Below are 20,547 nucleotides of genomic sequence, written 5' to 3' on the forward strand. Positions count from 1 at the left end.
GTTGCGGCTCCTCTGTAACCATGGGTCTGTAACCCAAGTTTATTTAACCCCGCCGTCCATCGCTTTATTATTAGTATATTTCAATAATGTGCACAGAATGGTCGACGGTCTTTCACCTGCACACATCAGGAAACGGGAGAAAGCTTTGAAGTGGGACATATCAAGTTACGTAGCTACACAACTATGAGGGTGAGTAACATAAATTAAGCACATAGCATATGGCGCTAGCCTAGCTTGATGTCTGTAAACAAATAGTTTTTCTTTAAATCAGTAGTTTAGCTAGCTAGATTGAACGACATATGACGGACAGTATGTGTGTATTTACAACTGGTATTTAATGACCCCACTTTGTAAATTTGTCCTCGTTTGGTTAACCATGTTCCTGGGGATTTGGCTAATTTCAGACATGTTAGGCAATTGTAAAACCTAAACTGTAATATAACTGAAAAACAAAAGAAACTGGATTGTTTGTATCAGTTTTTACGTCACTGTTGCATGTTTTTCAGATGTTCTAAATTCTTATAACATTATTTTAACAATAACATTCATATATATATATATATATATCTGTATAGAAAGTTGTAAGTACAATTCCACTCCTATAATAAAACAAATAGCACTTATTTATTTTTACCCTTATGAATCAATACAAAGCAAATTGAAGAGAAAAAAAACAAGTATTTTGTTTCAGTTTCCCTTCTTCCAGGTGGGGCTGAAGTACCCCTGTTGAGCTGCACCGTGTGCATGGACCAGTGTTGTACAACCACACTACTGTGTTGTTCCAGTCAGTACATTACTCCAAACGCAAAATCCCATTGATTCCCCCTGTACTCACCTGTGTGCAGAGGGCAGGCATTAGTGGCACAAACCAAGTACGTTGGCAAGTCTGATAATAATTTAATTGTAAAATCATGTTACATACACTTATCATTTCTTTCTTGCTTAAATTCACAGGGTGCACGACAAGGCCCAAGAGAGACAATTACTGTGATGTCCACAAATCCAAAGCAGAGAAGAGAAGGTAAGGTAAGATAGTAATGATGTTAAAGAAAGCTATGTACACCTAATACCTTATGTGTTGATGTCTATGAATTTGTTTTTTTAATAGGAGCACACTATACAAAGACAACAGTGGAGAGTTGCTGGATCGGTCTGTCCTCAAAGTGCCAGAGATCTACAAGGACTTCACCCGTTTCTGCACCATCACCTGCATAATCCAAGTGATAAAAGAGAGAACAAACTATTTTGTTCTCTGCTTACATGAATAGGTGCCTGTAATGTCTGCACACATAAACAATCAATTAATAAATGTTAAGTATCACTGATATTTCTTAAATCATTGTGGTTTTTCAGAGCAATAAGATTATTAAAGCCATGTTCATACTTGCAACAAATTAAAACCCTTATCAAGGCAAATAGGTTTTCATTTTCTGTAATCTAAATCTAAAAACAGTATAATTAAATTTACCAGAGTGGACACTTGCAGGTTGTTAAACAGCTTTAATTTACCTTGTCAAAACAATAAGTAATTCATAACCAACTGCACAATATTTGACACAAAACCTAAAAAGCGTATGGTTCATACTCCTGTGAAGCAGTACACTTTGCCTGTAGGATTTACTGTAGCAGGAACATTGATATTGGCAAACTGATGACCCAGGTACAGGTGAGTTTGTGAGCAGGGTTATGATATGAACTAAAATAAAGATAAAATAAGCCTAGTGTTCACAAGAGGGATAATTCAGGTATTGCAACACAAGTTATAGAATAATTGAATTAAATAGGAGGTATATATAACTAGTAGAAAATAAATTAACTAAACAAGAGCAATTAAGGCAAAGTTATGAGGTAGTAGCAAGCTAAAGTGACGTATAATCAATAGCAGTGAGTCACATCAACAGTGTACACCAGAATAATATATACTGTGATTAAGTAATGATACATAGTGTTGTCTGTAGACTACTAATATAACAAAACAGAAAAATAATATAGTGTACGATGCAGTATGGAGAACAACCGAGTCCCATATGACCCCAAGAGACTTTAATTGCAGCTGTTGATGATGTTGCAGATGGTTGTAGTCTGTAGCCAGTCATACAGTAGGTAGATCTGGAGCAGCAGGGTGACTTCTAGCTTTCATGGGCTGGTGATAAGACTCTGCTGCTATGATGCAGCATTGGTCATTCATTCTCAACTGGAAGAAAAGAAAAGAAAATGCTTGTTTTTTCTGTTCAGTTTGCTTTGTATTCATTAAAAAAACCTGCTATTTAAGGAGCAAATTATTCTAGATCGGTTTTTATTATAGTGATAACATTGTACTTAACATTACAACGTTTTATACAGACTGATATGAATCCATCATTTTCAAACTAATGTTATATGAAGAAATGAAGACTAAATTCTGATGAACAACACACAACAGTGATGCAAAAAAGAACACAAACAATCCAGTTTCTGGTGTTCTTTCAGTTATATTACAGTTTAGGTTTTACTTTTGGCTCTAACATTAAATTAGCAAAATCTCCAGGAACAAGGTTAACCAAACGAGGAAAAATACACATACTGTCGGTCATATGTTGTTCAATCTAGCTAAACTATGAAGAAAATCTATTTGTTTACGGGACATCAAGCTAGGCTGTATGTTAGCATGTCTGAAATTAGCCAAATCCCCAGGAACATGGTTAACCAAACGAGGACAAATTTACAAAGTGGGGTCATTAAATACCAATTGTAAATACACACATACTGTCCGTCATATGTCGTTCAATCTAGCTAGCTAAACTACTGATTTAAAGAAAAACTATTTGTTTACAGACATCAAGCTAGGCTAGCGCCATATGCTATGTGCTTAATTTACAGTATGTTACTCACCCTCATAGTTGTGTAGCTACGTAACTTGATATGTCCCACTTCAAAGCTTTCTCCCGTTTCCTGATGGGTGCAGGTGAAAGACCGTCGACCATGGTTACAGAGGAGCCGCAACGGATGTTCTCACATAAAACGAACGCACCCTCAACGGGGCAGGGATCATTTCATTGGTCAACACTACACCTGGCATTCTATTGGTTGTGGAATTTTGATAGCGTTGTAACACAGAAAAATCCAAGCGCGCAGGAGAGATCCGAGAGCAGCAGATTTGCAAGCGCGCAGAATCAGGCTGAGTGCGAGGAGAAGGTTCAAAGCTGAGAGCAAGAAATCTGTCCACAGAACAACATATCTGAGTCCGAGCACAAAGTTTGAGCACAAGCAGAGCAAATCCAAGCGCGAGCATGACCATTTGAGTGTGAGAGTAAGGTTTTGAGGGAAATTATTACAAAATCTGAACGTAATATCAGTGAGAAATGCTCTCAAATTGAAAGAATGCGCTCTTGAATAAAGATAGGAATATAACTCCATACAGTTGCAGCTATCGTGATTGTAGGAGGGCCTAGCCTGTTTTCTTTGCTTGTCAGTGAAGAGAAACTGAAGAGAAAAAGATAGTGTACATGTGTGTACATGACCCATAATAGTAAACTCGGCTTACTTTTACTTTTAGTTTTACTTGTCCACGTTTTGAGATATCAATCTCTGACTTCTGCCTTCACCTCCAAAGGAGATAGAAATCTCAAAATGATTTTTGAGATAAATTGTAGGATTGTATGCTCCACTTGCCCACAAACCTGGATTGTCTTAAAAATGTGCTGTCACCACGCGTAAACGGATGGTTCACCCAGATTAAAAAATAACATATTTTCACACTTAGGCCTACCTCAAGGGGTTTCCAGCCATGCAGATAGTTTGGGTTTTACTTGTCCACGTTTTGAGATATCAATCTCTGACTTCTGCCTTCACCGCCAAAGGAGATAGAAATCTCAAAACATGGACAAGTAAGATTAAAACCTTCTACATGACTGAAGCCTTTTGGACATTGACATTTTTGGAGATTTTGGGGATACACTCACTTTAAAGATTATTAGGAACTCGTTAATGCAATTATCTAATCAACCAATCACATGGCAGCTGCTTCAATGCATTTAGGGGTGTCGTCCAGGTCTAGACAATCTCCTGAACTCCAAACTGAATGTCAAAATGGGAAAGAAAGGTGATCTAAGCAACTTTGAGCGTGGCATGGTTGTTGGTGCCAGACGGGCTGGTTTGAGTATTTCCCAATCTGCTCAGTTACTGGGATTTTCACGCACAACCATTTCTAGGGTTTACAAAGAATGGTCTGAAAAAGTAAAAACATCCAGTATGCTGCAGTCCTGGGGGGCAAAAATGCCTTGTTAATGCTAGAGGTCAGAGGAGAATGGGCCGACTGATTCCAGCTGATAGAAGATCAACTTTGACTCATATAACCACTCGTTACAACTGAGGTATGCAGCAAAGCATTTGTAAAGCCACAACACGCACAACCTTGAGGCGGATGGGCTACACCAGCAGAAGACCCCACTGGGTACCACTCATCTCCACTAAAAATAGGAAAACGGCGCTACAATTTGAACAAGCTCACCAAAATTGGACAGTTGAAGACTGTAAAAATGTTGCCTGGTCTGATGAGTCTTGATTTCTGTTTAGACATTCAGATAGTAGAGTCAGAATTTGGCATAAACAGAATGAGAACATGGATCTGTCATGCCTTGTTACCACTGGGCAGGCTGCTGGTGGTGGTGTAATGGTATGGGGGATGTTTTCTTGGCACACTTTAGGCCCCTTAGTACCAATTGGGCATCGTTTAAATGCCACAGCCTACCTGAGCATTGTTTCTGACCATGTTCATCCCTTTATGACCACCATGTGCCCATCCTCTGATGACTACTTCCAGCAGGATAACGCACCATGTCACAAAGCTCAAATCATTTCATGACAATGAGTTCACTGCACTAAAATGGCCCCCACAGTCACCAGATCTCAACCCAATAGAACATCTTCTGGATGTGGTGGAACAGGAGCTTTGTGCCCTGGATGTGCATCACACAAATCTCCATCAACTGCAAGATGCTATCCTCTCAATATGGGCCAACATTTCTAAAAAACGCTTCCAGCAACTTGTTGAATCAATGCCACAAAGAATTAAGGCAGTTCTGAAGGCAAAAGGGGATCAAACACGGTCTTAGCGGGGTGTTCCTAATAATCCTTTAGGTGAGTGTATGTCTTCCCCAGGGCCCTGCTTTTATCAGTAATACAGCACTATAGCATATAGTCACCTTCTGTTGCCTTTACAGTCCTTTATCATGTTCTAATTCTTGTCATTACAAATAGTACATTACAAGAAAGCAGGGTTTTCAGTATAATTTAATAAGTGTTATTCATTATTCCATCTTTGTGTTCAAAATACAGAAGGGACCACAATGGAAATAAGCCTCAGGTCTTTATTGTGTTATCCTGACTTTGTTTTGTTTTTAATGTATGGTGCATAGTTGTATCGTATTTTATAATGAAATGGGCACATAAAATCAATCAATCAATCAAGAGAAGGATATCAAAAATAGAGAAGGAAAAAGAAGTTGTGAGTGGATGTCACTTTCAAGAAAAAGTGAAAGAGGACATAAAACTGAAACTTACATTTAGACCATGTTTTCTGCTGAAACCAAGCATTTCCTTTCAAACTGCATGACCTGTGGAAAGCATATTAGATCTCTCTGACAGTGGAGTTATTATCTAACAACTAGAGAATATAATAAGGATATGAGGATCAGAATCCATCATTACTGTATTACATATGTGTATTATTACTTATAATACTGACTTATTCAAACCACAAATGTCAGGACAGTGTAACTACCACGCAGCTACAGTGGAAAGAATGAACTCATACTTGCCATCATTTTCTTCTGAGCACTCACACGTTTGTACGCTCCAGAGATATCTCCTTAAAGTTAGTCCACCACGGCGGGAAGTGAAAGGAAGGATGGTTAACCGCGGGGTACGCTAGGAAGAATTACGATCTATACTCGCTAGTCTATATCCCCGACGTTCGACTTCCGGGATTACTCCCGTGCCGCCGGAAATTCGGCTGAATGTCCCTCTTTGCGGCCAGATGTTTGTTACTCTGGTGGATTTATGAGGACTATGGTTAACTGCTCCTCAAATCTATGCAGGGTAAATCCAGACAGCTAACCAGACTATCTGTCTAATCAGAGTTTTCTGTTGCTGTTTTTTTTTACAACTTGCCCTATCAAACAAGGGAGTGAGATTTATTTGTTTGACGTGGCATTTTATTTGCCCCGGGCAATCGGGCAACCCTTATTGTTGAGCCCTGTAGTAGCCTATATGTGTCAGTTGACAAATCCTGAGGGTCCCTGACCTTAGAGGACGCCTATGGTCCTCTAAGGTCCCTCTCCGAGGGAGTTATCCTCGCCTTAGAGGAGTTATCCTCTAGGGCGTCTTCTAGACACAATTAATTACTATTACTATTACTTAGATGTATCAGATTGAGGTCACCAAAGCTGCCGGCAGACTTTGAGAATGCAGGTTCAATAACCCACCAACAACATGTGTCCCTCAACTTTGACGGGGCAGCTGTTACTGTACGTACACACCGCCGCCGACTTGGGCGTCTAAAGATACCGGAAGTCATTAATTTTCAATGGAAGCTGGCTTCTCTCAGCTGCAAGGAGCGTCAAAACTGTCGGCGTCGCGTTTTGGGCGTTTTGAGCGTTTTGAGCGTCAATCAGAAAGTTGAACTTTGGTCAACTTTATGGTAATGAGCTATGACGCGGTTCAGCGGCAAGCAGCGGCAAACGGCAGCAACCAATCGGAATATAGACGTCCTTCTCGCTGGCTGATTCTGGAGAAACATACGATTTAAACTTTTGTTCCTACCAAGACATTAGTTCCATGAAAATGGAGGGAAATCTCATAATCGCCGTTGCTGGGTTCCCCTATCATTTATGATGTAACGTTGTTTGCGTATAGGGACCAGTTAACGTGCCGTCACATGGTCTCTAAACAGTCCGCTCACAGTGAAGTCCTGCACGGGTCAACAGCTGGCGGCTGCTCGCTCTGCCTGCATTCTGCTGCGGTTCAGCGGCTAACTGCTAACAGACACCGCTGTGACCAACAAACAATACAAATGATGTCCTTATATATGTAATTTATAAAAGGTTTCTAGTGTCAGTGTATTGGCCGTGCAGTGGCTGCTTGTGCTTTTTCTTCAATCGTGTGTTGCACATGATCGAAGAATGCTCCCACGTCAGAGCGGCCAAAGCGTCAAACAGCTTCCTCGGACTTTTTGACAAGCGTCCTCGACAGGGCGTCCAGAGCTTCTTTGCAGCTCGAGTCGGCGGCGGTGTGTACGTACAGTTAGCAGCTTAGTCTCATAGGCTGTAATGCTCTACACCCACTCTCACACACCCACACACACACACGCACACACAAACTTTGCTCTCTTTGACTCTAGCTAATCTCTCTAGTTGCATTTATTACAGCTTCTTTTGATCAGCTTCTCCACAAGAAACAAGATTTTTGGATTTTTTTGCGAGCACCGGTGTCATCTCGACCAAAGAAGAAACCAACAATGTCCAGCTTCATGAAGGTCTTTCTGCTCCTGGCTGTCATGGTCTGCATGTCTAAACAACAAGGTTGGTTTGTTGACAGACACTGAGAGTAGAAGAAAAATATTTTATTTTTGATACATTTCAATATGTTTTGGTAGCTTTTAGAAGAAATTAAATTAAATCAATTTACTCCTTCCTTTTTACATAATACAAGAACAAAGACGGGGTCATCATCAGTCAGAAAGCTGTCTGTGTCAACGTGTCAGGAATGGAATTGGCTCAAAGACTGACATAAAGGACATCCAGATCTACCCAGCAACCATCTTCTGTAGCAAAGTGGAGATTGTGTAAGATAAACTAACATCTTTAATTATGATTGTGGGAATGTGTCCTAAATAGAAAATTATGATTTGTTGTTTGCATTTTTTGGGCTAACAGGAGTGCTTGTATCTTCCTCAGCAAACCTGTAACCATAAAACCTAGAATGGCATTTTTTGTTTCCTCAGTTGAAGTGAAAATTATAATGAACTCCTGCTAAAACAAAAATAACCTCAACCTTTAAGGCATTTCTAGTCATCAGTCTACCTGCCAGAATCATTTATGTATCTGTTTATCTGCTATATTTGGTGAAGAGAATCCTTTCACTTGAGCTCACCTCTACTGTTTATTTCAACAGTGTCACCATCAACAGCGGCCTTCGCTACTGCGTGAACCCCAGGCTGAAGGCAGTGCAAAAACTCATGGCTTCCATCATGTGAGTATTTTTATAATAATAATGATAATAATAATAATAATAATAATAATAATAATAATAATAATTATAATAATACCTTTATTAATAAAGTGTTTTTCAAAACAAGTTACAATGTGTTTTACATTCATTTACAAAGTAACAACAACAACAACAACAACAATAACCACAGAAATGACAGATAATAAACAAACAACAATAAAATCAATAAAAGCTAGTATAAAGTAGTGAGTTTTCCCTGATCTACTCCTGTTGGTCGTTCCATAGTCTTTCATTCCCAGACCTTCCTCCACAGCGGTGCGGAGGAGGGTCTGGCTAGTCCACACAGCATTCCGGGATGGGAGAAAAAACGTGCTCTGGTTTCTTGGCATTTCTTTAAACCAATCAGAATTGTCTGGGCTAAGCACTGGACGGAGTAACAGTGCCTCTGCAAAATAACCTCGGGAAGGAACTTGTTTTGGTGGACCATGTGTACGTTCAAAAGTTGTTTAAGTCGTGCAACAGAAAACTCAGTTTGGGCAGATAGTCTAGCTAGCTGTCTGGATTTACCCTGCAAAATTCCAACACAAAGAAAGAGGATTGTGACGGATATCCGGCCGAAATGAGGGACATCCGGAACTGTCCCGGAAACGATACGTCATCAATATACTGTAGACCCAAGGGCCCGAGCAGAAAAGGCCCGATCAACAGATTTTTCTATTTACAGATACGAATTCAAACCTCATCTTCAGAATACACTGACCACCCAACTATTGATTTACATATTTCAGTAAAGCTCCATATTTGATAGAAGTAACTATGAGTAGTAGTAATGAGTTACATGATGCCTTCTCCACGCGGTTGTAATTTTTCTAATGTGTGTTCTTCTTTTTTATGGTCATTTCTAGGAAACAAAAAACCTCCACTACAGCCAGACCAACTGAGACCACTTCCACCCCACATTGAAACAAAAATCTGTTGTATCAACATGCAAATAAATAAACATCAGTTGTACATACTATAAGCATGTTTACTGAAAATGATTTATTCAGGTTTACTATACTAACTTTTTATTAAACAAATGCAACGTTTTCTTGTTCAGTCAACATAATCTGCTGAAGTTGGTCTGATGCCACTGAGTTATAAAGCTTTGAAATGTTTTATTTAAGTATTTTGTATATGATTATACCTGGGGCCAGATGATATAAACGATGTGTATGCACACAAAAAAAGTGTACGCCTTTTCCCATACATAAACCGGTAAAGGAATGATAAAGGAAGAATGTGCACCTCACACATACTTAAAGGTTTATAACTAACTGTAGGTGTGGACATGAGGTGTGGACATGAGGCTCATGCATGTACCAATTTCTAAAGAAATAAACAAACAAGCTGACAGGCTTAATTAGCTTTGTATCAACTCATTTAGCAAAGGATTGAATGTAACGGACATTCCTTCGCATAAAATACTCCGGCGCTATAGCTTTAATGCTTGGTGATAACGTAATAATGTTACAAGGTTTCAGATGCTCATAAAGTTATTCATTGTTTTGATCACCGATAACAGTGTTAGGCCACCCCTCAATTGATATGTTAGCTTCCTTATGGTCTGTTTTGAAATCCTGGAGCAGACAGCCCCACGTTGCAGCTATCGTGATTGTAGGAGGGTGTAGCCGGTTTTCTTTGCTTGTCGGTGAAGAGAAACTGAAGAGAAAAAGATAGTGTATGTGTGTACATGAAGCATAATAGTAACCTCCGCCCCATTTCCCGCCGCCAGTAGACCTCTTTGCTTGGGAGGAAAGGTGCTCCAGAGACATCTCCTTAAAGTCAGTTCATCGGGGCGGGAAGTGAAAGGAAGGACGGTTAACCGCGGGGTGTGCTAGGAAGGATTACGATCTTTACTCGCTAGTCTATATCTCCGATGTTCGACTTCCGGGATTGCTTCGGTGCCGCCGGAGGCTCATATATATAAGAGTCTCATGCATGTACCAATTTCTAAAGAAATAAACAAACTTAAGACATGTAGCTTGGTGGAACATTGAGCAAAAATAAATGTTTACTATCAAACAAATTTCAAGTCCAGATTTCATGAAAGTAAAAAGTAGTAAACTATGCATCTTTGTCTAGGATTTTTGAGATAAATTGTAGGATTGTATGCTCCACTTGCCCACAAAACTGGATTGTCTTAAAAATAACATGTTCACACTTAGGCCTACCTCAAGGGGTTTCCAGCTGTAATGAATGTCATCTTCATCACTAATATTTTGCAGCATTAGTACATTGTAGCACATTATGTTACGGGTAAATAAAATGAGGCACAACAGTTTTGAATGTTTATTGGAAAATATTAACAATCTGTTTTGTGAAGGTTGCAGCTGGTGTTGATTGGAGGCCAGCCCTGTCAAGAGAAACACATGTACTCAGTTTGCCAGTTTGGTTACCTACACATGTGCAGTATGGTATAGTCTTTGCCTGATTTATTGAATGCAGGTTAACAGTTGCTGTTTGTACAATAGTAAAGTTTGTGTTCAAGTAACTCACCTCTGTTGTGTCTTCTCTCCAGAGTTTTTATTATCCGTAATACAGCACTATAGCATATAGTCACCTTCTGTTGTCCTTTATCATGTTCTAATTCTTATCATTACAAATAGTACATTACAAGAAAGCAGGGTTTTCAGTATAATTTAATAAGTGTTATTCATGATTCCATCTTTGTGGTCAAAATACAGAAGAAAAGAGAAGGATATCAAAAATAGAGAAGGAAAAATAAGTTGTGATGGGACGTCACTTTGGAAATAAAGTGAAAGAGGACATAAAACTGAAACTTACATTTAGACCATGCTTTCTGCTGAAACCAAGCATTTCCTTTCAAACTGCATGACCTGTGGAGGGCATATTAGTTCTCTTTGACAGTGGAGTTATTATCTAACAACTTGAGAATATAATAAGGATATGAGGATCAGAAGCCATCATTACTGTATTACATATGTGTATTATTACTTATAATACTGACTTATTCAAACCACAAATGTCAGGACAGTGTAACTACCATGCAGCTACAGTGGAAAGAATGAACTCATACTTGCCATCATTTTCTTCTGAGCACTCACACATTTGTACGCTCCAAAGGTGTTAACCACTGATATATACAGAACCAGACGTTGTTAAGATCACCAGCCCACACTTTGTGTTGTCAAATCAAAATTGTCCACGCAAATCTGAACTAACTTGATTGAAATTTCATCCAAAAGCATTTTTTATCTATTAGAACTGGAGGATTACCACTCTTGTGTACTGACATGTCAAATGATTCAGCATTTTTTATATTTTGCTTTTTTTCCTGACTGTGACAGAAGGGACATAACAACATGATACAATGAAAACGATTTAATGTCTTTTTTTTTTTACATTATGGTATTTTATTGTCACTAAGACACATTCAGTTTTTGCTTGATTGCTTTGTTTGTTTTAAATGGGATATTTGTATGAACACCATCTACTTACATGCACTCTACAGGGAGACACAAATGTAACTTACCAGCATTGTACTTATTAGACAGAAGCTTTGTGTTAACTTTATATTGCAAATACGTAAAAAGCGGAAATAACAACACAGGTGACCACAATGCAATCGTTACCCTAGATATTTTTTATAAATAATTTCTACATGACCCATTTTTTGGATCTTTGTTCTTCATATTATTAAAAATGAATAAAGTGTGCAAATGTCCAAAAGCATTTGTTCATACAGTAGGTCACGTGGCAATTTACACAAATAGTGTGTATAAGTTTGATGTCAATTTTTTGTTGCAGGTTTACAGTTCCAACAAGTTACACTTGTCTTTATATTCTTATTCTCATACATGATATTAAAATGTACTTTTAAAAAAATCTTAAATCTGGTAAATTATTTGTAGCCACAGGAAAAAAAATGAGTGGAATGAGTAAGGAAGTTTTTTTTTGTGGTTTTTGAAGTTTCACTTTCCAGTCTCAAAGAAATTCCCTTAATCACAGGAAGTATGATGAGGTATGTGTCTGAGAAGAGTATTTAAGACCACCCTCAGCCTCTATCCCTCACAGTTCTCCTGTCAACAAACTTCACTCTCTTTGACTCTAGCTAATCTCTCCAGCTACACTTGTCACAGCTCCTTTCTACCACCTTCTCCACAAGCAGCAAGATTTTTTCGACCAAGACAACAATGTCCAGCTTCATGAAGGTCTTTCTGCTCCTGGCTGTCATGGTCTGCATGTCTAAAGCCCAAAGTAAGTTTTCACACTTTTTCAGCATTTACAACTGACATAGACACTGTAAAGTTCGTTTTCGTTTTGTGCAGTGGAATTCCAATTACATAAAAAATACTTTCTATCTTCTTTCTTTGTAGGCCATCAATCAGAAAATTGTCTGTGTAAACGTGTCACTAATGGAATTGGCTCAAAGACTGAAATAAAGGACATCCAGATCTACCCAGCAACCGTCTTCTGTAACCAAGTGGAGATTGTGTAAGATAAACTAACATCTTTAATAAAGATTGTGGGAATGTGTGATGTTAGTGCAATAGAAAATAATTATTTGCTATTTGCATTTTTTGTGCTAACAGGAGTGCTTGTATCTTCCTCAGCAAACCTAGAACCATAAAACCTAGAATGGCATTTTTACTGTCCTCAGTTGTAGTGAAAATTATAATGAACTCCGGCTAAAACAAAAATAACCTCAACCTTTAAGGCATTTCTAGTGATCGGTCTACCTGCCAGAATCATTTATGTATCTGTTTATCTGCTATATTTGGTGAAGAGAATCCTTTCACCTGAGCTCACCTCTACTGTTTATTTCAACAGTGTCACCATCAACAGCGGCCTTCGCTACTGCCTGAACCCCAAGCTGAAGGCAGTGAAAAAACTCATGGCTTCCATCATGTGAGTATTTTTACAGACATGAATCTAAGCCTCATCTTCAGAATACACTGACCACCCAACTATTAATATCAAACTTTCAGTAAATCTCCATATTTGATAGAAATAACAGTAACACATATTGCCTTCTCCACGCTGTTGTAATGGGTCTAATGTGTGTTCTTCTGGTTTTATGTTCATTTCAAGGAAACCAAAAACCTCCACTACAGCCAGACCAACTGACCTCACTTCCACCTCAGGCAGCACCAACACAGCTCGCATCTGACTCTTTAGCTGCTTGGATCAATAAGAAGCTGATGATGACCTCCGACCCCAAACAAAGGCACCTTTGATTAATGTAGATGTGAAATGAATGAAACGTTTTGTCTATTTATCTTCTATTTATGCTGATGTGCACTTACAGCATATTTCCGTTCTCTTTTATTTCTTCTAATGTGTTTTTGTAAATATGTATATATTATAGACCAAGTTTTCTGCATGTTGGTCATTTCTTTGTTTTTAATAATAAAAAGAAATCAAGGAAGCATTGAGTTCTTGTTTTTTGTTCCAAGTCTGTTACTGTTTGTGTCCTACATCAACAGTGCCTCCTTGTGGTTCATGGCTGCCAATGCAAGAAATGTACTAGGCTAGTCAGTTCACATATCCTGTGATGTCGTGCAGGATTATGTTGCCCAACATTAAATATCAGTGGGGAGTTTCCCTCTAAAGTGTCTTCTAGACACAATTAATGGGTCTTACTAGTACTTACATTAGCAGATACCAGAGGACACCAAATATGCAGGCAGACTTGATTGCAGGTTCAATAAGGTGCAGGTTCAATAACCCACCAACACCATCCCGCTTAATACTGACAGGGGTGGCTCAGATCACATGAGACTCAAACACACACATCTTCAACCCGGCAGCACAGAAGATCCATAAAATCCACACAGTTTCTAGGTTGGCAACCAATTCAGTTTCCGATCAAATGTGAAATATGGTCACATTATTCCCTTCTGTTCCTGGGTTATGGTATTGAATAATGGCCAGAAATTTGTTTTTCCAGATCATTAAAATGTCGCATGGTAGTTGACCTTTGACCTTTTGGCTATAATATCATCACTTCATTATTTTATCCTTTTAGATAATTGTGTGAAGTGTTGTCATATTTAACGTATGAATTCCTGAGTTATGGCCAAAAACGTGTTTTGTGAGGTCACAGTGACCTTGTCCTAAATGAAATGAGTTCATCCTTGAGTGAAAGTGGACGTTTGTATCAAATTTGAAGAAATTCCCTCAAGGCATTCCTGAGATATCACGTTTAAAAGAATGGGACAGACTGTCGCTGGTGCAGAGGCTTAAACAAGACCTAGGTGTTTCGGAGTGCAGGGGCACTCCTGAGGACCTTTTTGACTCTGACTCGCTTGACCTTCGACCTCTAAAATCTAACCAGTTCTTCTTTGAGTCACAGACGATGTTTGTGCCAAATCTTAACTCCTTCTATTTAAGATTTGATACTCATGACTTCACGGAGCAACTTAGAGAAATATGCAAAGAGTCTTCCTCTTCTACAAAGCCGAGCCAGATATTTGATGCCCATGATGTTGAGGCAGAGTTTCAGAGAGTTAAGACAAATAAAAGCATGGGGCCTGATTCTATTACAGGACGATTGCTTAAGCACTGTTCATATTTAGGTTGTCTCTGGAGCATCAAAGGGTCCCAAACTTATGGAAGGAGTCCATTGTTGTTCCGGTGGCTAAAAGCAGAACCATTAAGGTGCTAAATGACCTCAGATCAGTGTAAATGACTTCACTGGTCATGAAGTCATTGGCTGGTCAAAAGGGAACGATAACTATTGGCTGGTCAAAATGGAACGATAACTATGGTGGGGGGGGGGCTCTGGACACCATGCAGTTTGCATATAGGGCAGGGATGGTGTAGAATATGCCTCAATCACTTTACTTAACTTTCTGTGTAAGCACCTGGAAGGTCCTGACTTTTATTCATGGATTTTTCATCAGCTTTAAACACTATCCAACCACATATTTTAGCTTGGAAACTGTTTACCTATTTTAATCTTGATGTAAATTTTGTCGGCTGGATTGTAGATTTTTTAATATGTAGATCTCAGAGGGTTAGGGTTAATGGCTCTCTGTCAGAACAGCGCTCCTCTTCCACTGGCTCTCCTCAGGGCTGTGTCCTGTCCCCAGTGCTGTACATTCTTTACACCAATGACTGTAGAAGCCAGAATGAGAACAGGCACATTCTGAAGTTTGCTGATGACATGGTCATCATTAGCCTGCTCCGTAAAGATGAATCTGAGCATGGGCCAGTGGTGGCTGAGTTTGTCCAATGGTGTGATGAGGCCTTTCTCCAATTAAACGCCACAACAACCAAGGATATGTCATTGATTTTAGGAAAGTATCCCTCCCACCATCTAAGACTTTCATTAAGGGAACTGGAATTGAGTTTGTTGAACAGTACAAGTATCTGGGAACCGTCATCGATAAAAACCTGAAGTTTGATGTGAATTGTGATGCAGTCTGTAAGAAGGGACAACAACGTTTGTACTTCCTTAGGAAGTTAAACACTTTTAATGTAGATAGGAAAATGATGTCCTTATGTTATAAATCTTTTATTGAATTGGTTCTTACTTTTGCCATGATTGCTTGGTACGGTAACCTGAACAGAAACCACCTCAGCCATATTATAAAGGTGGCTGGCAAGGTGATAGGTTTCCCACAGTCCCCCTTGATGGTTATCTTTGACCAGCAAGTACTTCGCAAGGCCCGGTCTATATTAGACTGTACAAACACCCCCTTCACTCTAAGTTCGTAATACACCCCTCAGGTCACAGATTTAGAGTACCTCGGTTCAAGACCAATAGCAGTAAAAACTCCTTTGTCCCATGTGCAATAACTCTGCTTAATTTGCACATGTAATGTAGTACTTTTTTGTTTTTGTTTTTAGAGATTGTCCCAGTGGTGATAAATTGTGTTGTGTGTATTACATACAGGAAACCTTTTTTGTGCTCATGTTTTTGTATTGTTGCCTCTATTTGTATGTTGCTTGAATGTGTTTCTTTTTTATCTTTCACTCCTGACTGCATATCAAGTTTCCTATTTGGGATAATAAAGTGACTGAACTGAACTGAAATTTAAAGAAATTTCCTCCTGGGGGGTCCTGAGATACCGCGTTTACAAGAATAGGACAGACAGACAGACGGACTGATGAACAACCTGAAAACAAAATGCCTCCGGCCACAGCTAATGCCGATTAGATGACACACACACACACACACACACACACACACACACACACACACACACACACACACACTATCAAGGTAAAAACAATACCAGCATGGCTGTTGTTGCTGGTAAATATTCAAGCTGTCTGTCAATATGAAAATGCAGTTCTTCAGAGGTAGCAGCAGTATACTGTACCACTGCAAAGCACCACGTCATAAATATATCCATAAATAAATCAACCAGAGAAGGTCCTGATATGAGTCACATTTTGCTACGCTTACATTTATCGTGTTGGAAAACGATTTAATTTGTGTCATAAGCTCTTCTGTGACATTGGTTTTAAAGAAGTGACACTTGCTGACCACCTGACCACTGTTGTTTAGTCTGTGCCATATGTGGAAACAGATGAAAGTCCCTTTCACTGCTTTTTTTTTTTGCCAGGGGCGACCCCTGTGTCTTAAATTAGCACAGCTTGGCTTTGACGGATTTCTAAAGAATTCGACAAACTCAGTCTCTATTTCCAGGGTTAAGAAATGTAGCTTGGTGGAACATTAAGCAAAAAATATTTTTTTTCTATAAACCAATTTTCAAGTCCAGCTTTATAGAAAGTAAAAAGAACCTTAGAGTTAAAGTATGTCTGTCCACCTATGATGATTTTTAAAATTAAAATTTGTGAGATAAATTGTAGGATTGTATGCTCCACTTGGTCACAAAACCAACTGGATTGTCTTAAAAATGTGCTGTCACCACGCTTAAAGGGTTGGTTCACCCAGATTAGATTTTAAGATTAGATTAGAAAATAACATATTTTCACACTTAGGCCTACCTCAAGGGGTTTCCAGCCTTCCAGACTTATGCCTTCACCTCCAAAGGAGATAGCTATCTTAAAACTGGGACAAGTAAGACCAAAACCTTCTACATGGCTAGTAGCCATTACAGGTAAGTAAGAAAACGTGTTTTATTTATTTATATTTGTAGTTACATGAACTGATCATGTAAAACATGCATTTTTTTCTGAAAGTTGACATTTTGGAGATATATGTCTTTCCCAGGGCCCTGCTTTTATCAGTAATATGGCAACATAGCATATAGTCACCTTCTGTTGCAGTTATGGTCTTTTATCATTTTCTAATACTTGTCATTACAAATGGCATAAGGAAAGCAGGTTTTTCATTGTAAGTTAATTGTTTTTTACTTTAATTCCATCTTTGTGGTCAAAATACAGAAGAAAAGAGAAGGATATTAAAAATAGAGAAGGCAAAAGAAGTTGTGATTGGACGTCACTTTGGAGAAAAAGTGAAAGAGGACATAAAACTGAAACTTACATTTAGACCATGCTTTCTGCTGAAACCAAGCATTTCCTTTCAAACTGCATGACCTGTGGAAAGCATATTAGATCTCTCTGACAATGGAGTTATTATCTAATGACTAGAGAATATAATAAGAAGCCATCATTACTGTATTACATATTGTGTATTATTACTTATAATACTGACTTATTGAAACCACAAATGTCAGGACAGTGTAACTACCACGCAGCTACAGTGGAAAAAAATGAAATCATACTTGCCATAATTTTCTTCTGAGCACTCACACGTTTGTACGCTCCAAAGGTGTTAACCACTGATATATACAGAACATACAGAACCAGACGTTGTTGAGATCACCAGCCCACACTTTGTGTTGTCAAATCTAAATTGTCCACGCAAATCTAAACTAACTCGTGTACTGACATGTCAAATGATTCAGCATTTTTTATACTTTACTTTATTTTCCTTATTGTGACAGAAGCAAAATGACAATGTCTTTATTCTATATTATGGAATTGTATTGTCACCAAGACACATCTTCAGTTCAGTTGTGTCTTTGATTAATTGCTTAGTTTGTTTTAGATGAGATCATTGTATGAACCCATTATATGCAATTATCAGGAAGATACACGTCACTTACCAGCAATGTACTCAGATGACATGAGCTTTGTATTAACTTTAGAATGCTAATACGTAAAAATGGGAAATAATAACACAGGTGACACAATATGGCGTCATTAACTTAGATGTTTTTCATAAATAATTTCTATATGGATCTTTGTTTTTCATGGTATAAAAATGAACAAAGTGTGTAAAATGTCCAAAAGTATTTATTCATAGGTCACATAGTGTGTGTACAAGTTTGATGTCAATATTTAGTTGCAGGTTTACAGTTCCAACTAGTTACACTAGTCTTTACATTCTTATTCTCATACATGATATTAAACTAAACTAAATTATTAGTAGCCACATGAATAGATGAGTGGAATGAGTGAGTAGGGGGTTTTTGTGGTTTTTGAAGTTTTACTTTCCACTCTCAAAGAAATTCCCTTAATCACAGGAAGTATGATGAGGTATGTGTCTGAGAAGAGTATTTAAGACCACCCTCAGCCTCTATCCCTCACAGTTCTCCTATCAACAAACTTCACTCTCTTTGACTCTAGCTAATCTCTCCAGCTACACTTGTCACAGCTCCTTTCTACCATCTTTACCACAAGATTTTTCGAGCACCGGTGTCAACTCGACCAAAGACGAAGACAACAATGTCCAGCTTCATGAAGGTCTTTCTGCTCCTGGCTGTCATGGTCTGCATGTCTAAAGCCCACAGTAAGTTTTTACACTTTTTCAGCATTTACAACTAACATAGACGATGTGAGAATCATTTTCAACATTTGTATACGTCTTGGTAGCTGTTAGCAGAAATCTGTGCAGTGAAAAGATTTGTAATGAAAAAAAAAACCTTGTCTTTTTCTCTAGGTCTTCATCAGTCAGAAAGCTGTCTGTGTCAACGTGTCAGGGATGGAATTGGCTCAAAGACTGACATAAAGGACATCCAGATCTACCCAGCAACCATCTTCTGTAGCAAAGTGGAGATTGTGTAAGATAAACTAACATATTTAATTAAGATTGTGGGAATGTGGAAAGTTAGTGCAATAATGTGTCATGATTATTATATTTATTGTCCTAATAGGAGTGCTTGTATCTTCGTCAGCAAACCTAGAACCATAAAACCTAGAATGGCATTTTTAGTGTCCTCAGTTGTAGTGAAAATTATAATGAACTCCGGCTAAAACAAAAATAACCTCAACCTTTAAGGCATTTCTAGTGATCAGTCTACCTTCCAGAATCATTTATGTATCTGTTTATCTGCTATATTTGGTGAAGAGAATCCTTTCACCTGAGCTCACCTCTACTGTTTATTTCAACAGTGTCACCATCAACAGCGGCCTTCGCTACTGCCTGAACCCCGAGCTGAAGGCAGTGAAAAAACTCATGGCTTCCATCATGTGAGTATTTTTACAGACATGAATCTAAGGCTCATCTTCAGAATACACTGACCACCCAACTATTAATATCAAACTTTCAGTAAATCTCCATATTTGATAGAAATAACAGTAATGAGTGACATATTGCCTTCTCCACGTTGTTGTAATGGGTCTAATGTGTGTTCTTCTGGTTTTATGTTCATTTCTAGGAAACCAAAAACCTCCACTACAGCCAGACCAACTGACCTCACTTCCACCTCAGGCAGCACCAACACAGCTCGCATCTGACTCTTTAGCTGCTTGGATCAATAAGAAGCTGATGATGACCTCAGATTAAGGCACCTTCGATCGAAGGCACCTTCGATTAATGTAGAAATGAAATGAATGAAATGTTTTGTCTATTTATCTTCTATTTATGCTGATGTGCACTTACAGTATATTTCCGTTCTATTTTATTTCCTTTAATCTGTTGTAAATATGTATATATTGTAGACCACGTTTTCTGCATGTTGGTCATTTCTTTGTTTTTTTAAAATAATAAAAAAAATCAAGAGAGCATTGAGTTCTTGTTTTCTGTTCCAAGTCTGTTACTGTTTGTGTCTTACATCAACAGTGCCTCCTTGTGGTTCAGGGCTGCCAATGTAAGAAGGCTACTAAACTTTATGTGTCAGTTCACATATCCTGTGATGTCATGCAGGATTAGGTTGCCCAACATTAAATATCAGGGGGAGTTATACCCTCTAAAGTGTCTTCTAGACACAATTAATGGGTCTTACTAGTACTTACATTAGCAGACAGGCTACCAGGGGTCACCAAAGCTGCAGGCAGACTCTGAGATTGCAGGTTCAATAACCCGCCAACACCATGTGTCCCTCAACTCTGATAGGGGCGGCTCGGATCAGCTGA

The 20,547-nt window shown here is 38.6% G+C and overlaps 2 protein-coding genes and 1 long non-coding RNA gene across 3 annotated transcripts; all 3 read left to right on the plus strand.

Annotated features, from left to right (window-relative positions):
• Window positions 1-832: 832 nt before the first annotated feature.
• On the plus strand, window positions 833-1,145 carry LOC114562287 (uncharacterized). Its single transcript, XR_003693478.1, has 3 exons — window positions 833-872; window positions 955-1,021; window positions 1,109-1,145. It is a non-coding gene; the product is annotated as an uncharacterized LOC114562287 (long non-coding RNA).
• A 4,914-nt stretch (window positions 1,146-6,059) lies between these two features.
• Window positions 6,060-9,223, plus strand: LOC114562751 (platelet basic protein-like). The gene is made up of 5 exons (XM_028589333.1): window positions 6,060-6,078; window positions 7,407-7,559; window positions 7,690-7,822; window positions 8,152-8,229; window positions 9,114-9,223. The coding sequence occupies exons 1-5, from the start codon at window positions 6,072-6,074 to the stop codon at window positions 9,169-9,171; spliced, it is 429 nt and encodes a 142-aa protein (XP_028445134.1). The 5' UTR covers window positions 6,060-6,071; the 3' UTR covers window positions 9,172-9,223.
• Window positions 9,224-12,289: 3,066 nt separating this feature from the next.
• LOC114562424 (uncharacterized) lies at window positions 12,290-20,197 on the plus strand. The gene is made up of 10 exons (XM_028588802.1): window positions 12,290-12,468; window positions 12,588-12,705; window positions 13,042-13,119; window positions 13,303-13,355; window positions 15,306-15,450; window positions 18,717-18,729; window positions 18,820-18,982; window positions 19,133-19,253; window positions 19,585-19,662; window positions 19,851-20,197. Exons 1-10 carry the CDS (start codon window positions 12,405-12,407, stop codon window positions 19,927-19,929), a joined length of 912 nt encoding a protein of 303 aa, XP_028444603.1. The 5' UTR covers window positions 12,290-12,404; the 3' UTR covers window positions 19,930-20,197.
• The last annotated feature ends 350 nt before the right edge of the window (window positions 20,198-20,547 follow it).

Source organism: Perca flavescens, chromosome 10 (assembly GCF_004354835.1).
Source record: "Perca flavescens isolate YP-PL-M2 chromosome 10, PFLA_1.0, whole genome shotgun sequence".
Lineage (NCBI taxonomy): Eukaryota > Metazoa > Chordata > Actinopteri > Perciformes > Percidae > Perca > Perca flavescens.

Coding starts and splice junctions, on each gene's coding strand:
- LOC114562751 (XM_028589333.1), top strand. Junction 7,823..8,151: donor TGTAGCAAAGTGGAGATTGT/GTAAGATAAACT, acceptor TTATTTCAACAG/TGTCACCATCAACAGCGGCC. Junction 8,230..9,113: donor AAACTCATGGCTTCCATCAT/GTGAGTATTTTT, acceptor GGTCATTTCTAG/GAAACAAAAAACCTCCACTA.
- LOC114562424 (XM_028588802.1), top strand. CDS start 12,405: ATGTCCAGCTTCATGAAGGTCTTTCTGCTCCTGGCTGTCATGGTCTGC. Junction 12,706..13,041: donor TGTAACCAAGTGGAGATTGT/GTAAGATAAACT, acceptor TTATTTCAACAG/TGTCACCATCAACAGCGGCC. Junction 13,120..13,302: donor AAACTCATGGCTTCCATCAT/GTGAGTATTTTT, acceptor GTTCATTTCAAG/GAAACCAAAAACCTCCACTA.